Source organism: Papio anubis, chromosome 1 (genome assembly GCF_008728515.1).
Source record: "Papio anubis isolate 15944 chromosome 1, Panubis1.0, whole genome shotgun sequence".
Classification (NCBI taxonomy): Eukaryota; Metazoa; Chordata; class Mammalia; order Primates; family Cercopithecidae; genus Papio; species Papio anubis.
The window spans coordinates 120,193,839-120,220,902 of record NC_044976.1 but is presented as its reverse complement, the minus strand read 5'-3'; the positions used below and the strand labels follow the sequence as shown (position 1 = coordinate 120,220,902).

General features: G+C 42.1%; 1 protein-coding gene and 1 non-coding gene across 4 annotated transcripts; both read left to right on the top strand.

Annotated features, from left to right (window-relative positions):
• The first annotated feature begins 19 nt into the window (after positions 1-19).
• LOC101004501 (myomegalin) lies at positions 20-27,064 on the top strand. 3 transcript variants are annotated; one of them, XM_021923162.2, is made up of 9 exons: positions 20-608; positions 4,847-4,907; positions 12,853-13,073; positions 17,322-17,557; positions 18,662-18,713; positions 19,868-20,055; positions 23,859-24,080; positions 25,410-25,544; positions 26,847-27,064. In XM_021923162.2, exons 3-9 carry the CDS (start codon positions 12,952-12,954, stop codon positions 26,921-26,923), a joined length of 1,032 nt encoding a protein of 343 aa, XP_021778854.2. In that variant the 5' UTR covers positions 20-608; positions 4,847-4,907; positions 12,853-12,951; the 3' UTR covers positions 26,924-27,064. The 3 variants fall into 3 exon arrangements, with proteins under 3 accessions (XP_021778854.2, XP_009178344.2, XP_003892603.3); XM_009180080.3 differs by lacking the exon at positions 4,847-4,907; XM_003892554.5 differs by lacking the exons at positions 20-608; positions 4,847-4,907 and adding an exon at positions 12,373-12,762.
• Positions 6,994-7,067, top strand: TRNAN-GUU. Its single transcript has one exon. It is a non-coding gene; the product is annotated as a tRNA-Asn (tRNA).

Below are 27,064 nucleotides of genomic sequence, written 5' to 3'. Positions count from 1 at the left end.
TTCCTTCCTTCTTTCCTTCCTTCTTCCTTTTTTCCTAAACAAGCTAACACAGGATCATGTTTCTTTTCTGGTTAATTGCGGATTTTGATCCCCACAGCTATTGTCTTTCTTGGTCTCTGAATTTTGGCAAACGACAAGCAAGGCACAGAGATCGCTTCAACTCGCTACCAGACATTAGGGTTTTAAGCGGCCATTGGACTGTGGCCCTGCAGGTCAAAATCGGCCTCTCTAGGCCTGTCTTCTCGGGGACCAGTGGCAGGACCCGGTCCTCTCCGCGCGGCTTCTCTCGCCGGGACCGCAACCCTGCACCTCTTTCCTGTAACCTGCAGCGAAGCTCGGCGGGGGACCGGGTATTCAATTGGCGAGGAGTTCTCCAGGCGCAGGTGCGGGTGTGCGGGGACGCGCGTGGTGAGTCTGCAGTTCCTGCCGGCTCCAGCAACGTCCCGGGTCAGTTCGAACTCCGAAGGCGCCAAGGCAGGAGGGACCGGTAGGCGAAGGGCAGCCGCACTCTTGCGCCCTGTTTCAGCCCTCTAGTCGCTGTTGAATGGAGTTTCCGTCTCTAGTCTCAGCCAAAGCAGGCAAGGCGGACAATCTCGGCTTGGCAATCAGTGAGTATACAGTCCCTTCTCCGCCCCGTCGGGCGCTTGAACTTGTGCCGTTGGATTGTTTCTCCCCAAGCTTTCTATGAATTCCAAGCATGTAACTGATAACTATTTAAAAACTGCCCTTACTTGAAGAAAGAATACTTTAAAGTCTTAGCAAAGGAAATGTTCTAGATGGGTTTTAAGTCGAGGACTTTCAAGGGTGGGAAGAAAACGAAAATCACTACATCAGGGAACACAAATACTGTTGAGAATGTCTCACACACACACCAACTACACACTTCAAGCAGGTAGGTTGTACACTTAGGTTGGGCCCATCCTATTTTAAGTGTATTGTTGGTGGACTTTAACCTGAGTCTAGGATGAATATTTTAATTTTGTTTTTAATTTAAATACACATTCCAAAGAATATACAGAAAGCATATAAAGCCCACCTTATACCATTTTAACAAAAACGGCAAAAGAGATAATATGTGAATGACAGCCTCATAAAATGGTCTTTAAGTACTGGTTGTTTCCACTAAAGTTTTTCTTCCTACACAGAACAGAAATTGCAAACCAAATGTTGTACTTCATGCTACTAAGTAACAGGAAAAAAAAAATTCTGTGGCAAAAAAAAAAAAAAAAAAAAAAAAAACACATTGAAAATGAACTTTTTTCCAAGGAAAACCTAAATTCATTGCTGAATGTTGCAGGTATCTAGATCACCTCTAGATCAGCTCTTAAGGCAACTGGAGATTTATTTTCTCCAGAGAGTGCAACAGAGGATCTTTGGCTAAGGGGTCAACCATTATTTATGAGAGATGTGTCCTCTAGTGAAATGAGGGAGATTAAGTGACAGCATGTCTTGATTTTCATGGTGGCACCACAGGATGTACACATTTCAGGTTTATTGAGTTGTCAAACCTGGAAGACTTACTATTAAGCTATTTATTACTATAAACAAAACAGTGTGAACATGGCAAAAGGATACACATATTGATAAATGAAACTGAAGTGAGACACCTAAAACAGATCCTTGTTATATGGCCAATTGATTTTTTTTTTTTCAAAAAAGGCACCAAAGCAGTACAATGGGGAAGAAGAGTCATTTCAGCAAATAGTGCTGGACCAACTAGATATCTCCTAGTGAGGAAAAAAATCTCAATCCCTACCTCACAACATACACAAAAGCTAATTTGAGTTTGATCACAGAACAAACCATGCAATCTATAAAGTTTTAGAAGAAAATGCATGAAAATGTTATTATGACTTGGCAGAAAGCAAGTATTTTCTAAATATTACACAGAGAAATAGGTAAAACAGAAAAATGATAAATTAGACTTTATCGATATGAAATGTCTTTTCATCCAAAGACACCATTAAGTAAATGAAAAAGCAAGCCATGGACTAGGAGAAAATATTCACAAAACGTATTTAACCAAGAACCTGTATCCAGAGTATATAATTAGCTCCTGCAATTCAGTATTAGAAATGGAAACACTCATCTTAAAAATGGGCAAAAGCTTAAACAGACATTTCAGACAGGAAAATATACTAGTGGCCAGTCAGTTCATAAAAGAGTACTCAATATCATTAGTTGTGAGAGAAATAAACTTAAACAAGATTGAGATACCACTCCACCATTTTAGCATGGCAAAATTATAAAGTCAGAAAACACCAAATCTTGGTGAAGATGTGGAAAACCTAGAACTCATATATTTTTAGAGGGAATGTAACATGTTATAATCACTTTGGTTTGACAGTCTCCTATAAATTTAAACATAAACATCTTTTTTTTTCCTAGCAATTCTTCATCTAGATATTCTTCCAAGAGACTTTAAAACACACACACACACACACACACACACACACAAATTATAACAGGAACGTTCATAGCAGCTTTATTCACAATACCCAAAACTACAAACAACCTAAGTGTCTATTATCAGGACACTGGTAAATAAACTGTGGTATACTCATTCAATGGAATACTGCTCAGCAATAAAAAGGAATGAACATCTGATATACTCAACAATGTGAATAAAACTCAGAGACATTATGCAGAAAGAAAGAACTGGACATAACAGTGGGCATTCTCCATGAGTCCATGTACAGGAATTCTTAGAAGCAAAACTAATTTAAGATGCAAAACATCAGCACAGTGGCTTTCAAAAATAATGCAGAGGAAAATGACAATGAGGAAGATCATTCTGCTTGATTATTAATTAATCGTCAACCATATCCAGACACAGCTAACAATGGCAAAAGGAAGTAGACTACTTTTTTCTTTTCTTTCTTTCTTTCTTTTTTTTTTTTTTTTGAGATGGAGTTTTGCTTTGTTGCCCAGGCTGGAGTGCAGTGGTGCAATCTCACTTCACTGCAACCTCCAACTCCTGGGTTCAAGCAGTTCTCCTGCCTCAGCTTCCTGAGTAGCTGAGATTACAGGTGCCTGCCACCATGCCCAGCTAATTTTGGTATTTTTAGTAGAGATGGGGTTTCACCATGTTGGCCAGGCTGATCTTGAACTCCTGACCTCAAGTGATCTGCCTGCCTTGGCCTCCCAAAGTGCTGGGATTATTATAGGCATGAGCCACCACACCTGGCCTAAGACTACTCTTATTAGCTCCATTTTATAGAAGAAAGAATGGAGGCACATAAAGTTTAAGTTATTTATCCAAGGCCACACAGGGGCAGAACTAGATTTACAAACCAGAATACAGGTGTGGTTTGAGCACAGATCAGACCCAGTCTTTCTTCTTCTTGTGCTCTAATATCTTGAGCGCAGATCAGACCAGGTCTTTCTTCTCCTCAGTTTTAGGTCTTTCTGGTTTTCTCACCTTGTAGGGGTGAGAAAAGGAGAGAGAAGAAGGGAGAAGGCAAGAGAGGGAGGGAGTGAGGGGTGGAAGCACAAGGATCTATAGCTGTCAAAGAGCACAGCAGGAAACTACTGTAAATGTTGTTACATCAAGGGTTATACAAGTTTCCGGGAGACTGAACTGTTGGTCTGCAAGTTGTGGATTTTATAGTGGTTAAGCATCGTGCTGAGATCAGAAAATGAAATTAAGAAGAATTATAGATTTAAAAATAAAAATAAAAACACACGTTTCTGGAAGAAAATGCAGGAAAATATATGCACAATTGTCGGGTAGGAAAGGTGTCTTAGAGGTCACAAAAAAATAAAATTGGATTTCATCAAAATTAAAAACTGCTACTCATCAAAAAATTACCACAAGAAAGAAGGCAAGCCTTCTTAAGACTGGGAGAAGATATTTGCAGTATGCTTATTTGAAAAATAACTCAGATATTGAATATTTAGAGAGAACTTTTAGACATTAATAATAAAAGCCAAGCTATTTAAAAATGAGCAAAATACATGAATAGGCTTTCTTCACACACACAAAATTTCTAAATGGCCAAAAGACATAAGGAAAAATGTTCAAAATCATTACTTATTAGGGAAACACAAATTAAAACTTCAGTGATGAGCTACCTTTATGCAATGCTATGGTCTGAATGTTTGTGTGTCTGCATCCCCCCACCAAATTTATTTGTTGAACTCCTAATCCCCAAGTTGGTGGTAATAGGAAGTTTAGGCCCTTGGAAGCTGATCAGATCATGAGGACTCTGCCTTCATGCATAGGATTAGTATCTTTATAAAAGAGGCTGGAGGGAGCTTGTTTGCCCTTCCACCGTGTGAGGACACATGGAGAAGGCACAGCCTATGAACCAGAGAGTGAGCCCTCATCAGACACAAAATCTGCTGGCACCTTGAACTTGGACTTCCCAGCCTCCAGAACTGTGAGAAATAAATTTCTCTTGTTTGTAAGCTACTCAGTTTAAGGTATTTTAACAGCTTGAATGGAAGAATCTTGAAAGACAAGAAGTACTGACAAGAATGTGGAGTAACTATAACTCTCGTTGCTGGTGAGAAGGTAAAATAGCACAACCACTTTGGACAACTGTTTGGCAGTTTATAATAAAGTTAAATTTAGACCTACTCCATGACCTAGCCACTCCACTTCAAAGTATAAACAAACTCAAGAAAAATGAGTGCACATGTCTACAAAAAGAATCGTACTAGAATATAGCAGCTTTGCTCATGAGAGCCAGAATTGGAAATAACCCAGTCAACCACACAGAATTAATTGTCATTAATAACACCAAAATAATATACTCAAAACATGGATGCATATCAAAAACATTATGCTGCATGAAATTAGAAGTCAGACACAAAAATGTATATTCATTTATGTGAATTTCAGAAACAGTCAACATTCATCTGTGAAGATAGAAATCAGAATGGTTTGCCTAAGTGAAAGGAAGGTAGGTGGGAATCTGCAGGAGGTTATTGACCTTTCTGGGCTGACGGAAATTTTCTATAACTTGATCTAGGTGATGGTTACATTTCTATGCCCTTAAGATTTGTGCATTTTACTCTTTGTGAATTATACTTCAATAATGTACTATTAGCTCCCCTCCCCCCACCAAAAAATGGGGTGGGGGAGGTGGAGGATGGCATCCAGTTTAGGTTCTATTACATTTATTGGGTTTTACATTATCAGATTTTATTGTAAAATACCCTGTTGAATGAGAACTCATACAAAGCTCATTGTCATTGCATCTAAAAAGGCCTTACTGACCTTTGAAATATCTCAGCCAGAAAAATGCTTATTACCACACCATTACATCAGTTGAAGCTACAGACAAGGCTCCTGGAGAGTCAGGGCTCTTTACCTTTTGAGATGGTTCCTGCACATGCTCAGACACACGGCCCCTTCTAACCTTCCCCAAAGACTCTGCCCTAGGTCAGTGCACTGTGGGGGTTTCCTTCTCTTGTCCTGACTGTATTGCAGGGAGACACAGCCCTACTCTCTGACCACAGCTACTGGGTGCAGTTGGTAAGGGGATTTAAAAAGTGAAACTGTAACACATACCAAATCTTGCCAAGAAGGAAGCCAGATGCTACTGCGGCTCCAATTCCAGCCAAGGTTGCTTCGGCCACAACGAAGAGTGCTAACTGTTATACTATCATGGTGCATCATAAACCTGGGGTTGCCAGTGGGCTGCTTTTAATATTTTTGATGCAAAAACATCCACAATATTTTCCTGTTTTGCTCTTGGATAGCTACAAGTTCTTGTGTTTTTTTTTCTCTTTCATGTCCTTTTTCTATTTCTTCCCATTCAAATACATGACAAAAACAATTCTTATCTCTCAGGATCCAGGCTTTGCCTCTGCACAAGTCTCCTGGGAGGTCTCATTGTCCCTGCTGTTTCCCTCTTCATGTCTCCTTTGGTCCCTGCCCCTTTCCTGATCTTGCCCACTGACCCCACAGACCCCTTAGATCTCAGATCTGTTGAGAGCCAGGAGCTGCAGCAGCGCAGATGGTGCACTCTAGGCCCCTTTGTGGCCTACCCCATGGGACATTGCACACTTGGAAATCTGTTGACCAGAATAAAGCCTTTAAAAAAAGAACTCCCCACTTTGAAAAAAACCTTTCATTTATTTTCCACTCTCAGAATTTTTCAAAGGACTAAAAGCTTAAAGATGACAAAGTGTGAAAATGAAGGCCAATCAAATGAAAAAAGCAATGGTTATTTATTCTGACACTAGGGCATCAGCCAGCGGCACTTGCATTTTGACGGAGCCTAGAAGGCAGGCAGAGGAGTGGGACAGCTTTAGAGCTGAGGAAAGGGAAGGCTTCAGGTGTGCCCTGATTGGAGGCTGTTGGTGTGGGGGAGGGGGGCTAACTAGAAGGGGGACATCCTGTGTGCTTGGTTATGGGTGCATATTTGGCTTTCCCTGGTTCGTCCTAAGTTGCAAGTGGGAAGATAAATTAGGGAAAGTGTCAGTTACTAACCAAGCTCTGGCCATTTGGAGCCGATTGTTATGGAAGTTATTGTTTGTTACTACAGATAACTGCTCCCCGTGAGTCTGACTTATATAATAGCAGGCTGGCTTCCCCGGTTGTTTGTAGATAAGGAAGTTGATTTCCTGTACAGGTGGCCCCTGGTAGTGGATCAGAGTTCTATTTTTACGTATAATCCGGCCACTGTCCGATTGTATATTCAGTCTCTCAAATGTATTATTAATTCAACTAGTCCTAATTGAGCGCCCTGGGCGTTTCAGCTTCCCTGGGGCCCAAGTCGCTCTAACAGGAGTCGCGGTCCCGGCGTCTCCGGAGGCGCTGGCTTCTGAGTTAGGTGAGGGGACAAGACGGGGCGCGGGGCGTTTCGGAATCACCCAACGCACAGGTTTCAAACTTGACAAACAAGTGGATTCGTCGCTCTGACTGCTCAGGCTTTCCGAGGCTTTGGAGATTACCCAGTCATTTTGCAAAAGGTGCATGGTGTTAGCTAGCGTTTAGTGACAGCTTACTCTCTTTTCGAATGAAAGCAAAAGCTTAGCTGTGTCTCTGTGGCGCAATCGGTTAGCGCGTTTGGCTGTTAACCAAAAGGTTGGTGGTTCGACCCCACCCAGAGGCGTCTGTACCCTTTTATAACTCCCAAGGTGGTCTGCTCCCTTGAAGACTACATACCTCACTTCCCCTCCTGTCATCTAGTGGCTGCTTCTCATCCTCCAAGAAGGTCTCTGCCTGGGAAGAAATGTAATTGGAGGGTACAGAAGTTCCTTGGACTAGGGAACAAGAGAAACTGTGTGTGATCTGTTCAGGGCTTCTGGGTGAAATCTTGTTTCTGTTTGTCTGTGCCCTTGGGCTGTTGACAAGCTATTTGTACCTCAATATTTTTTCAACTGCAATATGAGGATGGTAATAATACCTCATTTGCAGGATGTGCCTAGATTTAATAATTGCTCGATCAATAATGTTATCAGTAGAATCAAGATTATTATTGCCCTCTGCATTATTTTTGATGAAGGCATTTCTTCTTTTGTTTATTCCATCATCTAATCCTTTACATGTTGTTTTTGAAATTAATGATTTTCCTGTAATCTTATCTACTCAGGAGGCTGAGGCACAAGAATCACTTGAACCTGGGAAGCAGGGTTGCAGTGAGCCAAGATCATGCCACTGTACTCCAGCCTGGGCCACAGAGCGAGACTCCATCTCATACGCACAAACATACAAAATAAAATAAAAAATAAAAGGAGTGTTGCCCTCCTGACTTAACTAAGGGGAGGTACAACAGGTGACATGAGGGACATTGAGCAGTAGGGTATCTCCCCATCTCTTCAGCTAAACCTTCAAGATATTTTGTATAGCTATAATTTGTTTCTGTGGTGAGCAGGTCTGGAGAAGACCAGGCTAGAGTCACCTCTTTTTTTTTTTTTTTTTTTTGAGACGGAGTCTCGCTCTGTCGCCCAGGCTGGAGTGCAGTGGCCGGATCTCAGCTCATTCCAAGCTCCGCCTCCTGGATTTATGCCATTCTCCCGCTTCAGCCTCCCGAGTAACTGGGACTACAGGCGCCCGCTACCTCGCCCTGCTAATTTTTTGTATTTTTTAGTAGAGACGGGGTTTCACCGGGTTAGCCAGGATGGTGTCGATCCCTGACCTCGTGATTCACCCGTCTCGGCCTCCCAAAGTGCTGGGATTACAGGCTTGAGCCACCGCGCCCGTAATAGCTTTGTGCCAAGCAGCTTTCACAAGGGAAGAAAAACGTTATTGGTGTCTGATATTTATTACTCCACTCTTTCCTCTGTAAATGGCAAGGGTGAATTAGTATGCTATCTATATTAGTCAAGGTTCTCCAGAGAAGCAGAATCATCTATCTATTATCTATTTTTATTTATTTATTTTAAAGAATTCGCTCACATGATTGTGAAAGTTCGAGGCAGGGAGGCTGGAGACCCAGGGAAGAGTTGTTATGCAAGTCCTAAAATATTCTGTTGGTAGAATTTCCTCTTCTTCTAGGAAGGTCAATCTCATTCCATTCAGGCCTTCACCTGATTGGATGAGGTCCACCCACATGACATAGGACAACCTGCTCTACTCAAAGTCTACTAATGTAAATGTTACTCTCATCCAAAAGACCCTTTCTCAGAAACCTCTGAAATCATATTTGACCACATACCTGGGCACTGTGGTCTAGCCAAGTTAACCCATAAAATTAACCATCACACTGTTTCTATATTATTCCTTGACAGTTTTTCTTTTTTCCTGCTATTTCCACAAAGATTTGCCCACGTGAGACATATCATCACAGCTAATAGAATCCTGCACCTTACGGGCATTCCATGTAGACCTGTAATCTCAGAGTTATTGGCATATGTTCCCTCAGTTCATCTGTTGAATCTCATGAGCAGAAATTGAGCTATTTGACTTTTAGACACTAAATGTAATTCTTAGACAAGTATTTTTTCTCTCTCCCATTTGTACATTGTTGACTATTTTTTCCCATCAGTGATCAATATGGAATTCTGTTTTTGATTTTATGAAATGAACATCTGGGGATAGTGGTTAACAGGAATACATTATCTGTTAGGTGGTAGCTGACAGCTTATCTAGTCTGTGAGTCTTTTTGGATTGGCTATTTGTTTGTCTTGAGGTTCTTAGTATTTCCTAGTATTTGAGTCTGCAGTGTTGGGAAGTGGTTCACATCTTATCTATCTAATACTAGATAAAATCCTGTGAGTCCAACAGGTGTCAATATTTGCAAAAGTGGAATATCTTTTGATCTACTATTGAATCACATTTGATCCACAGGAAGATCTCCATACACAATGATTTTCCCTTAAGAACTCTGACTTCAATATATTGCTCTAGCTAAAGGGGATCTTGGAACAGAAAGAAAACCAAATTTCTGGCATCCAATATTCTACTTTCTTAGACTAAAGTTCCTAAACCCTATACCCATTAATTTCCCATTCTTCCCTCCCTATCCCCTAGCACAACCACCTTTCTATTTCCTGTCTCTAACGAATTTAACTACTCTAGGTACTTCATATAAGCAGAATTATATAGTATTTTTCCCTTTGTGACTGGTTTATTTCACTTAGCATAATGTCTTCAGGTTCATCTATGTTGTAGCATGTGTCCGAATTTCTTTTCCTTTTAAGGCTGAATAATATTCCATTGCAGGTATTTGCCACATTTTGTTTATTCATTTACCTGTTGTTGGACACTGGGGTTGTTTCCATTCTTTAGCTATTGTAATACTGCTATTGATGTAGGTGAACAAATATCTCTTTGAGTCCTTGCTTTCAGTTCTTTTGAGTATATATTCAGAAGTAAAATTGTTGAATCATGTGATATTATTTTTAATATTTTTAGTAACCACCATATGGTTTTCCACAGTAGCTGTACCATTTTATTAGGTTGGTGCAAAAGTAATTGTGATTTTTGCCATTAAAAGTAATGACAAAAACCACAGTTACTTTTGCACCAACCTAATACATTCCCAACAACAGTGCACGGGGGTTTCAATTTTTCCACATCACCACCAACACTGGTAATTTTCTTTCCTTCTTTTTAAAATAATAGCCATCTTGTAGGTCTTACTTTTAATTTCCATTTTCTCCTCGAAATCTTGCACACTGAGCAAGAAGGAGGGAATGCGCATCTTAGTGAGATCTTCTTAGTTCCCACCAAGCCTAATGGCTCAGAGCAAGGGTCTGGATGAGTCCTGGCTCTCAATCTCATAGAGATGATGGGACCCTTGGAAAGGTAAGTTCAGTCTTTCAGTGCAATGTTCTCATCTGCAACAAGGGGTTATAATAATCAACACTATCGACTGGGCGCGGTGGCTCAGCCTGTAATCTCAGCACTTTGGGAGGCCAAGGTAGGCAGATCTCCTGAGATCAGGAGTTTGAGACCAGCCTGGCCAACATGGTCAAATCCCATCTCTACTAAAAATACAATAATTAGCTGGGCAGGATGGTGGGGGCCTGTCATCCAGCTGTTCAGGAGGCTGAGGTAGGAGAATCACTTGAACCCGGGAGGCAGAGGTTGCAGTGAGCCAAGATCACGCCACTACATTCCAGCCTGGGTGACAGAGAGAGACTCCATCTCAAACAACAGCAGCAGCAACAACAACAACCACCAAACAAAAAAATCAACACTATCTTGTAGGGTTGTTACTTGGACTAAATAAGTTACTAGACAGTAAAGCACTTAGGAACCATGCCAGTCATATGATAATGCTCTTGAAACAGTTATTATTATTATTATTATTATTATGTCTTTGTTTTCATTTCTAACTGTGCCAGTGAGAACTTTCAACATTCCCTAAAATAAATTAGAAATGTTCAATGGTTTAGTTGACCTCTTCTCCCCACATTAATGGCCAGGTGTCTGAAAAACTGGTTACTTGAAGGATCTACTCAAAGTGCAGACATAGAATTCTATAGGAGGATTCTATCCCCTACAGGATCTCTGTTAGTGCACCAGGGGACTGGATCCAACCTTATCAAATTCTTGGACCTTGGGCAGGCATGATTGTTTAGTTCATGGTAGACAATCTTTTGCACTTGATTCTAGCAAAAGCCTTTAATACCCATTCAGAATTACCTAAGTATTACAAGAAAAATGCAAGTATGTACCTACCAGTGGCCTCTTCTCTTTTTTTTTTTTTTTTTGTTTTCTTCAGAAATCAAGGTAAGAAAATTTGATTTACCTGGAATTTGTAGATTTCCTCTTTCAGTTACGATAGAGTTTTGTAGCAAACCAGCACTCCCTTTGAAAAGAAGTAGATAAAATCTTGTTTAAAGGAATACTGTTTGAAGTCTTCGAAAAGCTAGGACCCACAGGGCCAGCTACAGAAAGGGGGTGGAGAGAGAGAGAGAGAAGATCATTGGAATTAAACAATTTTTCCCCTCAGGGCATTTGCTAGTTCTTGGCAAGGGACAAGAGGCTGAGAAGCTGGGGAGAGGGCAGTGGTTAAGAATCAGAGAAAACAGCAGCACTTTAAGTAACCTCATGGGGGTGGGGAATGGGTAGACATGTGAAGCTGTCCTGGTATTCTGACTTGAAAAGCCAAGATTCTAGAGTGAATTGAGATGTGAACTGAACATTTGGTAAAGGTTTTCCCCTCAAGGCATTTGTGAGTTCAGCTCTGTGCTGGTGAGAGGCTAGCAGAGAGTGGCTGAAAGCAGTTTGCATTGGTAAGGATGCAAAGGAGACAGAAATTAAAATTCAGTACCTTCCAAAAAAATGGTGCCTCTCAGATTGGGAGCCCTAGAAGTCTATAGCCTAGGAATGTGGGCAAACCAGATATAGACTGAGCCTTCCCATCAGTGCAAGCAAAGGTGGGTGGGATGGGAGTTTGGAAGGTAAAAATTGACCTCATATTAAATGAAACCCCTACACATTGCTACTGCAAGGGAAAGGAAGCAAGTATCGCATTGAGATATATTATTTATTATGTATTAAAAGGTAATACAACATGATGCTAAATTTATTAGTCATACTTAGATGATCATTCTCCAGTTGTAGTCACTATACTTTTGAAAGAATGTAGGAAGTGAAAACCTGGAGAGTTCCTAAATAGGAACAGTAAGAATCAGTAGAAGTTTAAAAAAAAATTAATTAAGGAAAAGCCACAAGAATTGTTTTTATTGAAATTGTCTGCTGAGAAAATGTTTTGATGTTTTCAAGGAGAGGTATACTTAGGTTATTTTACTGTGGTTAGAAATTGGTTGACAATATAAGCAAAAGGGTACACAAACATTAGAGCCGGCTGTTGAGGGGTGGCCTCCACTGATATAAGAGACCTCCAGGGTGAAACAGGCAGCCTTACATTGAGTGTGGCTATCAGAAAGCAGGGCTTCCTTGGGTTCTGCAGCTGCTTCCACATTCTAATGCTGTGATTGTGACTCAAGAGCTGGCAACCTGAGTCTTCTCCATAGCACTATCGTTGATGTCCCAGTGACATGGGATTTGAGCTCTGGCATCTCAAAATGTGTTCCTGCCTTCATGGCTCTCAAAACTTGTGGAAGCAAAAATGCTTCCTGACTTCTGAAGGGATATTCCCTGGGAACTTTATAAGAACCTTATCTCAACTATAAGAAACAAAAATACTTACCCCTTAGCTCAGTTTAAACCCCATTTGTTATCATTCATTTATTTCATCATTTGCCTGTTTTTTCTAAACACTTGTGGGACCTCCACATCCTCCTCATAACAGCACCCCCCCACTCCCCGCACTTGCTCCATCTTTCCTTTACCCAGTGGATTGTTGGGTCCTCATGGCTGAGGAAGTTGTACGCTTCACTCTTTACTTCCTGGTAGGCTCTGCTCTTGAGATTCTATCCTCCTACAGGATCTTCACTAATAGTCTAACCTCTGGAAGCCATAATTTTGTTTCAATTCTTTAGGTAGCTTTGGAGAAAAGCCTGGCCATTGTGGAGACGTAGACATCTTTCTTCTCTGTCCTGCCTTTCAAAGACGGCTGTAAGAGAACTCTTCATGAGAAAATGTCCCAGCTGAAGGCTGGGATGCATCAGCCCTCAGAGAAGAAGGGACCTGCTGAGAAGGAAGTGAGTGAGCAGAAGCCTCAGCCTGAGGAAGCAGAATTGTTCTCTGTATCCCGCAGTGGGTAAGAGACTTCCCACTATCAGCATTAAGTCATTGATCGTCAGAGTAGCTTTCAGGGCCTGCAGCCAGCCTCCATACCTTAATTGTAGGACTTTCTCTTAACACCTTCCTGGAAATTTCTTTAGAGAAAAATCTATTAAAGTTTTATTAGTAATGACTTTATATTATTCAGAGAAATTTGGTTTTATTCTAACTAACATTGCATGTATTCACCAAATATATGGTCTTCATGGTTACCTGAGCTGGAAATCTTCCAGTCACGTGAGTGGTCTCTCTTCTGGATCCCCAGGAGCATGTAGGAATCTCCTATTTCTTCATATGTTACTCCGGTGAATGCTGAACCATCCCAGTTCCCGAGGAGGTAGATTTATACAGAGGCCCCTCCATTCTACTCCATCCCCTATGGAAACTCAGGTCCTGGCTTCTGGAATGGCAATTTTGATAAGCTCAATTTTAAAAAATAAGCTTGCAGAATTGTCAAATAGAGGCCCATTGGCTAGATTTGTCAGTTAGTTTTTAATGGCCATTTTCCTATAGCTTTTTGGAAGCATTTAAATAATATGGGGTTAATCCATTACGCATTTGCCTGTGAGCACCAGTTACTGAAATACTAAGTTACTGAAATCACTAATTTGTCTAAGTGGTTGGTGCACAGCTTTGGAAGTGATTCAAATCCTGCTTCATGCTCCATTAGGTCACTGCCCAATATATTCCACTTAAATTTCACTGACCCAGAGAATAATGTTAGTTAGAGGTAAAATAACTCTAGGCCAGGTGCAGTGGCTCACGCCTGTAATCTCAGCGCTTTGGGAGGTTGAGGTGGGCGGATCACTTGAGGTCAGGAGTTGGAGACAGCCTGGCCAATATGGTGAAATCCCGTCTCTACTAAAAATACAAAAATTAGCTGGGCATGGTGGTGGGCTCCTGTAATCCCAGCTACTCAGAAGGCTGAGGCAGAAGAATTACTTGAACCTGGGAGGCGGAAATTGCAGTGAGCCAAAATCGCACCACTGCACTCCAGCCTGGATGACAGGGCGAGATTCCATCTCAAACAAAACAAAACACCCAAAAAACTCAAGAGTCAGTCAGTCTCATTTCATCATTTTAGAACGAGAACACTTACGCCCTAAGAGACAGTCATTTGATCAAAGTTGCATAATAGCCTCTGGCAGAGATAACATTAGAATCCTGTGCTCTCGCAAAGCCTACACTACACCTACTTTATCAAATATATTTTTAAAAATTATACTCCTGTGATCATTCTTTTTTTAATAGACTTTTTAAGAGCAGTTTTAAGTTCACAGCAAAATTGAGTGGAAAGTAACAGAGAGTTCCCATATGCCCCTTACCCATGCACAGACACAGCCTCCCTCACTATCCACATCTTGCCCCCGAGTGATAACATTTGTTACAATCGATGAACCTACGTTAACTCATCATCACCCAAAGTCCACAGTTTACAGTGGGGTTCATTCTTGGTGGTGTATATCCTATAGGTTTTGACACAAGTATAAATGTATAATGACATGTATCCACTATTATAATGAATGACTACTCTCTGCCCTAAAAATCCTCTGTGCTCTGCTTATTCGTTCTCCTTTTCACCCTAACACCTGGCAACCACTGATCTTTTTACTGTCTCCACTGTTTTACCTATTCCATAGTGTCATCTAGTCAGAGTCATACAGTATGTAGCTTTTTTAGATTGGCTTCTTTCACTTAGTAATACACACTTAAGTTTCTTTCATGTCATCATGGCTTCATAACTCATTTCTTTTTAGTACCAAATAATATTCCATTGACTGCATGTACCAAAATGAATCCATTCACCTACTGAAGGACATCTTGGTTGCTTCCAAGTTTTTGCAGTTATGAATAAAGCTGCTATAAACATCATGTGCAGGTTTTTGTGTGAAGTTAAGTTTTCACCTCATTTGGGTAAATACTAAGGAGCAGATTGCTAGGTCATTTGGTAACAGTATGTTTAGTTTCACAAGAAAATGCCAAACTGTCTTCCAAAGTGGCTGTACTATTTTGCATTCCCACCAGCAATGAATGAAAATACCTGTTGTTCCACATCCTTACCAGCATTTGGTGTTATCAGTGTTCTGGATTTTGCCATTCTAATAGGTGTAGAGTGGTATCTCATTGTTTTAATTTGCATTTCCCTAATGACATGATGTTGAGCATCCTTTCATATTCTTATTTACCGTCATCTTTGGTGAGGTGTCTGTTCAGGGTGTTTTGCTCATTTTTTATGGTGTTGTTCATTCTCTTATTGTTGAGTTTAAGAGTTCTTTGTGTATTTGGGATAATAGTCCTTTACCAGATATGTCTTTTGCAATTATTTTCTCCCAGTGTGTTGTCTTCTCATTCTCTCGATGTGTTTTTTGCAGAGCAGAAGTTTTTAATTTTAATGAAGTCCAGATTATCAGTTATTTCTTTTATGGATCATGCCTTTTGTGTTATATATGAAAAGTAATCATATAACTGGGCTCAGTGGCTCACACCTATAATCACAGGCTTTGGAAGGCTGAGGCAAGAGGATCACTTGAGCCCAAGAGTTTGGCTGCAGTAAGCCATAATCACACCATGATCACACCATGGTGTGATTATGCTGCAGTGAGCCATGATCATGCCCTCCAACAAATAAATAAAATAATTTATTTATTTAGAGACTGTCTCTAAATTAAAATTGGTATTGCATTGAATCTTTAGATCAATAAATAAAATAAATAAAAAGTCATCACCAAACACAAGGTCATCTAGATTTTCTGCTGTTGTTATCTTTTAGGGGCTTTTAATCATTTTCTGTTTTACATTTAAGCCTATGATCCATTTTGAGTAAGTTTTCATGAAGAATGTGAAGTCTGTGTCTAGATTCACTTTTTTTGCATGTGGATGTCCAGTTGTTCCAGCACCATTTGTTGAAAATACCATCTTTTGTCCATTGCCCTTGTCCCTTTGTCAAAGATCAATCTGCTATATTTTGGAGTCTTCTGGAATCTCTATTCTGTTCCACTGACTTATTTGTCTATTCTTTCACAAATCTCATACTGTCCTGATTACTGTAGCTTTACAGTAAGTCTTGAAACCAGGTCAAATCAGCCCTCTGTTCCTTTTCAATATTGTGTTGGCCATTCTGGGTCTTTTGCCTCTCTATGTAAACCTTAGCATCTATTAGTTGATATTCACAAAATTTATTTGCTAAGATTTTGATTGGTATTGCATTGAATCTTCAGATCAAGTTGGGAAGAACTGACATCTTGACAATATTTAGTCTTCCTGTTCATGAACACAGAATATCTCTCTGTGTATTTAGTGCTTCTGTGATCTCAACAGAGTTTTGTAGTTTTCCTCATACAGATCTTGTACATGTTTTTTTAGATTTTACCTTGACATAATCACTTACTAGTTTCAGGAGATTTTTGTGGACAATTCTTTCATATTTTCTTTCTTTTCTTTTTCTTTTTCTTTTCTTTCTTTTTTTTTTGAATCAGTGTCTCACTTTGTCGCTCAGGGTGGAGTGCAGAGTGGCATGATCTCAACTCACTGCAACCTCCGCTTCCTGGGTTCAAGCACTTCTCCTACCTCAGCCTCCCAAGGATTACAAGTGCATGTCACCACCCCCGGCTAATTTTTGTATTTTCAGTAAAGATAGGTTTCACCATGTTGGAGATTTTGTATAATACATAGATAACTGCATCATGTGTGAACAAAGACAGTTTTAGTTCGTCTTTTCTAATCTGTATACCATTTATTTCCTTTGCTTATCTTACTGCATTAGCTAGGATTTCCAGTATGATGTTGAAAAGGAGTGCTAAGAGAGGAAATCCTTGCCTTATTGTTGATGTTAGTGAGAAAGCTTCTAGTTTCTAGTATGACATTAGTGTAGAGTTTCTATAGATGTTCTTTATCAAGTTGAGGAAGTTCTCTATTCCCACTTTGTTGACAGTTTTTATGATGAATGAGTGTTGAATTTTGTCAAATGCTTTTTCTTCATCTATTAATATGATCATGTGATTTTTCTTCTTTAGCAGGTGGCAGGGAAAATGACAATCTCAGAAGGGATCTTTCACATAAAGATTGTTTTCATTTCCTTCATTCCTTTTACCATATTCAGGACACTAAACATATGCTAGAATTCAGTGTGTGGCCTCCTTTGGTGATACTCTCAAGTCCCTTCTCCTAAATTGCTATAACCTATCAGTTATTCCTATCCAACTTTACTTCTTTTTTTCTACTTTAGGAAGTATCATTCCTTGATTCAGGATCAGGCTCGAGAGTTAACCCATCTACGGCAGAAGATGAAGCTTGGCAGAGTGGCCTCTGAGCTTCTCATTCAGCATGTCAAGAACACAGTAAAGGCCTTTGAGGAGCTACTCCACAGCAATAACATTGACCACTATATGGAGCAGCACTTCCGCGAGCAGCTGGCCAAAGGAAGCCAGCTGGCAGAGAGCCTTGCCAGAAAATTCAGCACGGGTAAGTTGGCTGCGGAGCTTAGGAAGATTTTCAGTCTTTCCCAAGGTCCTAAGTTCACAGGATCCCACCCCCATTCACAAGTCACTTTTCAACTGGTGTCCTGCTTTGTAATTACCACCTTAAGACCATGACAGAGTCAGGACTGGCTGGTAAGGAGCTCCAAGAAGAAGGGTTGAGGATGCCATGATGACCACCAGCACCTCCATCCCTCATGGAATATGACTGTGAGGGCAGGAGGCATCCCCGGGGATGATGGTATTTATCTGAAACTAATTGGCAGAAAGACAGAAGGAACAAGGGCAGCTGAACTGGGAAGGGCCCTGAACTGGGAATCCAAAGACCCTACCTCTAGCTTATATGTGTTCCTTACTAGCTCTGGACAGGTTAATATTTATTTTGATTTCTGTTTCTCTACCTAAAAAATTAAGTCAAATAATACCAGTCCTTGAATGTTACATGATTGTTCTAGGGATTAAATAAGTAACATTAATCAGCGCACTTCAAAAAAATGGAAAAGAATCATGTTGACTTTGGCATGGTTTAGGCGCTGTGTGTACTAGTACAAGGTGTTGAGATAATTAGCTGTTTCAGGAGCCTTTTACATGAAATTTCTCCCTGAGGACCCAAGGGCACATAGTAGCAGAAGGCGAGTTCACTGTGCTGTCTCCTCATGGCAGGTGGGACAGGGATGTCTATCATCTTGGAGAAGGGAGAAGGTTCTGCATGAAATCTATGGTGGAACACACAGCCAGGCGTTTGGGTGCTGGCCTTGTGCCAGGACTTGGAGGCTTTGACTGGAGTGGTCCAGAGGGCAGCTGGATACGTGTCCCATGATCTGTGGGAATAAAGACATTTTTAGCTTTTTGCTGTGACTCAGGGCAAAGCAAATAGAGACGATGACCTTCATGGTGGGCTCAGGAAAGCCTGCCAGGCAAGCTCTCTAAAGACTCAACCCAAGATCTGGGAAAATTCATAGTATCCTGGAATCAAGGCAAGCATCAGGTAGTTAGGTCTCTGGTCCCAGATAGAACTCCGTGTTTGTCTGCAGTCTGGGAAATGAGACCCACTTAAAGCATGACTGGTCCTTTTGAATTTTGTTCTCAGATGACTGTACAACTAAGAAGAATCAAGTAGGACAGGTGCCTTCGACTCTCAGGTAACTCCAAATTTTCAGGGACTATCGAAGATGTAATCTGGTGAAGGATCCAGAAGCAAGAGCCAGAAGCTCAAAGAAATAGTAGCATACACGGCCAGTAAAAAAACAAATAGCTTATTTATTCATTAAACCATTATGTATCCTTAGTGATAAGGCAGTCTCACTTTTAAACATTTTTAAAAAATGTATTATTCTTTTATTTTCACCAATTAATTCACCAGTTTAGTAATATAGAGCTGCTCTAACCTATCTGGGTCTTAGGAGTCTTCTGAACCTCCAGGGATTTCCCTTATTTAAAGATCAGAGTAAGATTATATCTGATTTCTTCAAGGGTGACCCAAGGAGTGCTGGAAGATGTTAAACAGCTACAAATTTTCCTTGCAAACAAAAGTTTATACTGTGTCTCTATACTTAGGGAAGGAGATCTAGAAACTGCAAGACACCAGTGAGGCTACATTGCCCGGGGAATCTGTTTTAAACGGCCTACGGCAAATACTATTTAAAAAACTATGTTCACAGAGTGAGTTGAACTTTTTTTTTCTTTTTATATTTTTTAAAATTTATTTTTGAGATGAGGTCTTGCTCTGTTGCTCAGGCTGGAATGCAGTGGCACGATCACTGCTCACTGCATCCTTGACCTCCTGGGCTCAAGTGATTCTCCTCAGCCTCCTGAGTAGCTGGGACTACAGGTGCACACCACTACACCCAGCTCATTTTTTATTTTTATTTTTTGTAGAGAGAGGGTCTCTACTGTGTTTCTCAATTTGGTCTTGAATTCCTGGGCTCAAGCAATTCTCCTGCCTTGGCCTCCCAGATTGCTGGGATTGCAGGCATGCGCCACCATGCCCATACCTGGAGTTGAACTCTTATGGGTCTCTGGGTGTCTTGTGAAGGAAGCATGAGTGTTATTTAAAGGGCCCGTTAAGGCTTCTCTTTTCCTCAGGATGTTTGTAGCCAATGCACCAGACAACTGCTGCTCTCCCTGCCCGCTGCCTTCCCTCCATACTCTATCCCTAAACAGAGATGAATTGTTTGGCTTCTCCTCTGAAGGAATGATCCTCTTGACCTCCCCTTTACTTCTCCTGTGAGCCTCCAGATTAGTACAGCTGTGGCATTAGATGGCCTTTATTTTTTCTTCCTTCTTACCCCACTAGTATCTTGAGGAAGATGCATAATATGAGTAAAGTGACAGAAGTCCTAGAGACCAAGCGGGATGCCCAGTCCCAGACTCAGCCCCAGATCTGGTGCAACAACCACACCCTGTCTGCCCCACATCACTCCCCGAGCAGCACGTCTCCACAGCTTGACAAGCAGGAAGTGCGTCCTTCAGTGACTGTAGTCAGTGAGTACCCACATGGTTCCAGTTTTTCGGTGCTCACACATTATCTAGGCCAAGAGGTGGCATCTTTGCAGCTGGGCCCTATAGATCCACCGTGATGCACCTAGTCGGACATAGCTATGGGACTCAGTGCTCAGCATAAGCCCCAAAGGTTTCTGGTAGCTTTTCTCCATTCCCAGTCTCACATGTCATCAGTCACTAGATCCTCTCTGACACATACATGGTGTTGGACTTGGGGGGCATGAGTTGGGAAGGGGAGAAAGGGGGCAAATAGTTCCTCTTCACTGCACACAATTATGTCATCTTTCAAACTAGGGACATGAGTCTTGCTAACATTGTGCACCTGATCCTGGAATCCCTGGGGTAAACAGCCACAGTTCCTACTTTTTGTTCACCACTAAAATCACCTTTATCATTTGTGAATTTACAGACCCCATCCATCATCCTAATAAGTTTGCTATAACACCCTCTAAACCATCAGTAAACGGGGACATTCTGTGAGGTTCAAGCTGAGTATATCACCAACCAGCATAGCATGTCCCTCCTGAGAATTTCCCTGAGAGGGTCCTTGGGGTAGCCTTGGTAGAGATGGGAAGAAGAGATTAAGTTTTTTTCTCCTGCTCAGTTTTCTCTTTAATTTTCCTCCTGAGAAAAGTGTTTGAAGTTTTAGGCCAGTATGAATCAAATCCTAATGTGGACAATACCAGGAAATTATTTTTAGTCCCTGGCTGTAGCTGATGTTTTTTTCTAAAGTGGCTATTTTAGGTAATGAATGAGCCATAATGGTTTTTTTTTGTTGTTGTTGTTGTTGTTGAGATGGAGTTTTGCTGTTGTCGCCCAGGCTAGAGTGCAGTGGTGCGATCTCAGCTCACTGCAACCTCTGCCTCCTGCGTTCAAGTGATTCTCCAGCCTCAGCCTCCCAAGTAGCTGGGATTACAGGTGCTTGATACCACGCTCGGTTAATTTTTATATTTTTAGTAGAGACAGGGTTTGACCATGTTGGCCAGGCTGGTCTCGAACTCCTGACCTCAGGTGATCCAACTGCCTCAGCCTCCCAAAGTGCTGGGCTTACAGGCATGAGCCACCATGCCCAGCCCGTAATGGGTTTTGATCTGGTACTACTCCCGTTTCTCATTTCACAATGAGGAGCAAAGCAGCAAAATGTTTCCTCTAAGATTATAGCCGCCAAAGAAAGACAAGAACTTCTCATTGATTGAGCACCTATTATGCTCACAATATTGACCACTATACATATGTTGCCTCATTTAATTGACACAGTGATCCCCTCAAGTAGGTAGTGGTGTTCTGCTTTTCTAGTGGAGGACACTGAGGCTCAGCAAAGTTGAGGAACTTACTGAAGACAAAGCAGCTTGGGGTAACATATACTTTGAGTCTACCTGACTCAAAGCTCAGGTTCTGAGTATTTCACTCTGAAGTCTGAGAAGTCAGGGGCTACATACGGAGGGTGCTCACTCCTCAGCACCTCTTTTGCTAGGCTTCTGGAGCCAGTGTTTTTCTCATTTCACTTTTTCTGCTCTGTGTACCCAGCACAGAGTTCTGGCCTCTGAAGATGGGACAAGACCTTATACATATTACACTTCTATCTAACCATTTGTAAATAGATGAGCTGCCCCTGATGTGTACATCACCTATTTCAAGGGGCCAATGGGACTTTTACGTGCATCCTTGATTCAGTTGCCCAGAGGCACTTGTTTCAACCTCAGCACTGCCCCGAGAGATGGCAGAAGGGCAAGCCCATGTTTCCCTTACCTGCAATCCCTGCCACTGCCTGCAGTGAGGTGTGGCCTCTGGAGTGATGCTTCTGGAGAGCACTAGCCTTACTTTTTGCTGCGAATATCTTTCCTGAGGGAGATTGAAGCCCTTCTCTTTCCCATTGGAAGTCACTGTCCTTTCAGAGGGGCAACTGTTTATCACCACTTCCTCTTTGCTTTTTGAATCAGAATTTCTAGAACAGTCAACCTGTAGTGCACTGGCATGACAACTACACTGTGAGGCTAAATTTCCCTCACAAAAGTCTAGTCTCTGTTGCTTTCCATCTGCAGTGTAGGGCATGTTCCCCATGTGGTATGGCCAGGGAATGTTAAAACACTGATCACTGTTACTGATAAAACTTAGAACTTCCTATGGCCATGGTTGAGAGTAAACTGATTTTCTGAGATAAAGGAGGTTTGAAAGGGGGTGGGAATCACATTTTGATTGAGTTCCTACTTTAAGTCAGGCATTGTATTAAAGACTTAACATAGTTGTCCTTACTCTTTATTTCAGAGTGATTCTAATTAGTATCTGATATTTTATCAACTGGAGAAGGAGAGACCTACTGGATACTGATTTAAATATACAGTTCCTAAAAGAACATGACGTTTTGAGGGCAAACAGAAACCTCACTCCCACCTGCTCAGAGGAGAAACGTGTCTATTCTTTAGCCCTTGATAATAATCCTTGAAAGGGGAAAGACGCAAACTTTTCTCTGAATTATGGCCCTGCCACCCCAGCTGGGTTTTTTCTCTTAAAGGGAGACAGTAATGAAGGGCCCAGAGGATCTGGCCATGTTGTCATGGCATCATTGAGCTGTAAGATGCCATGTGTTTTCTGCTTCTACAATCCCCTATGCAACAGTACACTAGCTGTTCTTTGGACAGGAGCCAGACAATGTGAGCTGTACATAAGAATTATTTTTGCAGTGTCAAAAGCCATTCTAGGTAGAATCCAAATCACCACTTGCCTTAGACACCCGCTGAGCTTCACTGCAGGTCCAGAGTCAGCCGAGGCCAGAGCGAGAACCACTAGGAGTGGAAGCAACACTGTCTCGGTTCTCTGCACATTGTCCAGAAGTGGAGGCCATTTTCCCCTCCTCCTCCGATAGCCTCAGTGTAAAACAATCCCAGGAAGGAGTAGCTGGTGTGTTTCTGGCAAGGGCATAGAATGTTGAATAAATAGTCACCTGTTTACAGACCAACAAAATGCTTCACCCCTCACTGTCTGAACTCCTAGGACTGGGTGTGAGTCCTGCTATTAGAAGAAACATTTCTGAAGTACCTCCCCAGGATCTTTCCAGCATTGGGAATCATAAAAGGAGCTAGGAGAGGGGCCCCATATTTTTCCTGTGTGTGCTGTGATGCTCAGATATCACATCTAACCACTACTGCTTATGTCATAGGCTGAGAAATACCAGTGACTTTAGAGTGAAATGGGGAGTCCTTGGAAAATGAATCTGATGACATCTGCCTTAGCCTTCATTGCATGGATTGCTTTATTAGTTTTCGAGGGCTTCCAACACAAAGAAACACAAACTGGGCGTCTTCAAACAGAGATGTATTCTTTCACAGTTCTGGAGGTGAAAGCGTCTGAAATCAGGAAGTCAGCAGGGCCATGCTCCCTCCGAAGGCTCCAGAGAAGGATTCTTCCTTGCCTCTTCCTAGCTTCTGATGGTTTCTGGGGGTGTTCCCCTGGCTTGTAGACACATCACCCCAATCTCTGCCTCTGTTGTTACATGGTCTTCCTCTCTGTGTGTCTCTTTATCTCTGTGTCTCCTCTCTTCTCATAAGGACATCAGTCATGTTGAATTTAAGACATACCCCCAATTCAGTATCATCTCATCTTAGCTTATTACATCTGCAGAAACCCCATTTACAAATAAGATCACATTCTGAAGTTCCAAGTGAACTGAATGAATTCATTCACTGAATGAATTTTTGGAGGACACTATTCAACTCACTATAATTACCTTTAAAACACTCATTTATGACTTCCCTGTTGGTTTCTCACTCACATTCCTTTCTGGACAGATGCCAGCGCTGCCACTTCTGCTGATTCAGCTGCTTTGCCCAGCAACCAAGGAGCCAGGTCTGCTCAGCCCTTCCATCCTTCGAGCGGCACTGGCCAGCTGAGCAGGACACTAGAACACGGTAGCAGTGGCCCATGGGAAGAGATGAGGCCTCAAAAAATGAATGCATCTGGAGACCTAGCCTCCTTCTCCTGTTTGTACCAGCCCAACTCCGAAACCTCTGGTAAAACACAAAGGTGCACTTGGTGAAATCGAGCCCATTGATAGGAATGACACATTCCTTTCCTGGCCAGAGGATTTTTTGATTCCTCTGTTAGAACTTGGCTCATAAAAAATGATGGGACAATATGTGGATAAGCCAGACAGTGAGAACCAGCTCAGTGCTGGTTCTTTGTAAGTGCCTTCTCCTAGTCATCCTACCTAGGAACTCACTCTGGGCAGGAGAGTAGGAGAAGTCAGGGACATTCTGAGGTGCTCTACAAGGAGGATAAGTTACCTCACATTTAAATGCTGGCTTCTCTCTGTACTACAACCTTCTTAAGCCTAGATTAAGACTGCCCTGGAATGCTAAGCTCAGATTCCATGGGGAAGGTCTTCCTTAGGTCAAGAGCTACTGTAGGATGGAAAACTATTTCTACAGAGTCACCCACCCCTACACACTCTTTCCACTCTTTGACACACACCATGCATACAACCACGAGCCAATCCTGCCCCCATAAACATTGCTTTTGGATTTGGAGCCAAGCATCCTGGCACCCAGCAGCTAGGAGTGCAGCTATTTAGAGGAATGGCTTGAAGTAGCTCCATTTCTGTGTCCCGGGTAATATAACAATATGACATTTTAAATTCTCAGAGAAAAACCTGACCCTACGCAAAATCTCCCAGTGGGTAAAGCCTATTCTCAGCCTCCTCCCTCTGTGCATCTTTTTCCTTCCTTGGAGATTGTTCCCTTCTCTCCTGTTCCCCCTTCAGATCCTGACACCTCCCCAGGCTCTTTCATGTTCCTTTTTTGCCAAAGCTGGTTAAAGGAGAACATTCACTATTACTCATTATTCACAGCCTGGTTTAATTTCATATGCACTTACCTTGGTCTTTCTCTCTGTAAGTGAGTGAATCTCAAAGGCTGTTGAGTTGGGATCATCATGGGGGAGAGGGATGAGATGGAGAGGGAGATTCTCTGGATTGTTATCCATGCCCAGGAGGTAGACAGCCTTTCCCATTACTAGGCCAGTTCTGCCTAGAGGCCTTTAGTAGTTTCTCACCCCGTGTCCATCTCCCTTAGATGTACTTGGTGATCTCTGTCTGGGAGGAGGCCTGTGGTGTTTCCTCACAGGGGCCACCTTGTGGTTGAAAGCCCAGGAGCTTTAACTAAAGTTGCCTGGTGCTTCCTGAATGCCAAGGAGACAGGAATGCCAAGGAGAGAGGAAGAAGCTGACGGAAGGATAGAGATAGGTAGAGATCTTGCAGACAGATGCCAGGCAGGCCCCACAGCTGCCCAGGGATGATCAGGCTTCCCCACCTCCTACCTCTCCTATGTCTTGGTGGTTTGCAGTACCGGCTGACCTGCTGGAAAAGAATCTTGCTGAGATCCAGAAACTGCGCCAGCGCCTGGAGGAGTCTGTCAGCCTCAATGACCGCCTGAGGGAGAGGCTGGAGCATGTGCTCAGCAATGGTGACCAAGGAAAAGGTAGAAAGGCAGAAAGTTTATGTTTCTGTCCACATCTAGGGAGTCTCAAAAGGGCATATAGCTTCTTGGGGCAGAGTGTTACAGGTGTAAAGCACATTGGTGTGCATGATTTCATTTGTTCCTTACAATCAGCCCAGATAGGGAAGCAGGAAGGTACTATTGCTCCCAGCGAGTGGTTTGCCCCAAACAGGGCTAGGTCTCATTCTCAGGACTATCTGAAGTGATGTCATTCTTATATGTCCTTATACTGCCTGGTGCTGTTCTTGGGCTTGTGGCCTGACTGGCAACTGGTAGCACCAAGGTTTCCATGGTGCCCACTTCAGCAGAATGAGAGCAACATTCCACCTTTATGCCATTACTACATGCCTTGAATATCACCTGCCTCTTCTCTTGTGCTAACGACCCTTATTCCCACACTCTTCACCCTGGATGCTCTCACTTGGAGACCAATTATTCTACACCCCTTCTTCTCTCATATTAAGGCCAGAAGAATGATGACCTACAACATCATAACCAAAGCCAGTTAGGGGGAAAGACCCTGGTCCATACCTGAAGCCATTGCATGTGAGAGTGTGTGGCCTACTGTGGTGTGCCCAGCAAAACCTGAGCCTGAGCCATACTGCACTGTTATCCCAGTGCATGAGGACACCAGGTTTTCTGATTGGCTGAGACTAAAATTTTAATGGGTGCAGGAAAGTACATCTTTGAAAGTATCTGTTACCTAAAGATGCGACTTGTCTGGGTTGTTTGTATTCCCTGTGAAGTATCTACCTCCATCTTCCATGGGTAGGACCTGTAGTCCACACCCTAGTTCTGCAACAGGAAAAGGGCTCAGGGAAGCAAACTGGAGTTTTCAGGCTTCCAGAAGGAAAAAAATCAAAGCTGAAGTCATTTCCATATTTCTTCCTTTCTGCAGCAATGCCCAGTCATAGAAGCAAAGAGAAGTAGGCAGCACAAAAATTGACCAGATCCACACAGCCTAAAACTATCATAGCTTATTCCCAATCTAGATAAGGCTGCTTCTTACAAGATCCCACCTACATGTTCACGGACTCCTGGCTCCAGGAGTAAATAGTTCTGGAAAATCTACATGTCATGTTTAAGTTCCTTTCCCAATCTTTGCAGATAATCAGAGAGTCACTAGCTGTCAACTAGAAAACAGCTTGGTGTCTCTCTTCCTGTCTTTCCCACTTTCACCTGGGTATGGAATAGGAGAGAAGAAATATAAGTTTTTGTTTGGTACAATCAGTGAATTCCCTAATCCCTCCAGACTTCATTGCAACCCTGTCTCTCCCTCCCTAGGTACTGCACAGTCCACTGTAGCCCCTCGTTCATATACTCAGAGTCACTCTTCCAGCTGTGGCGAGGATATCCTGTGACATGATGCCTAGAGGGTCTAGAAGAATGTTCTCCAGAACTTTTCCAGCCCTGTCCAACAGAACTCTTGGGTGGGAACTTGGAGGCATTGGATATTATCTTTAAATGAAGAGATCAAATTAATAAATTATTTTTTAAATTAG

What these genes read in the sequence shown, in the direction of transcription:
- LOC101004501 (XM_009180080.3), top strand. Translation starts at nt 12,952, where the DNA reads ATGTCCCAGCTGAAGGCTGGGATGCATCAGCCCTCAGAGAAGAAGGGA. An exon ending in TTCTCTGTATCCCGCAGTGG is followed by an intron (nt 13,074 to 17,321) that starts GTAAGAGACTTC and finishes TTTCTACTTTAG; the next exon opens with GAAGTATCATTCCTTGATTC. An exon ending in GCCCAACTCCGAAACCTCTG is followed by an intron (nt 24,081 to 25,409) that starts GTAAAACACAAA and finishes GGTGGTTTGCAG; the next exon opens with TACCGGCTGACCTGCTGGAA.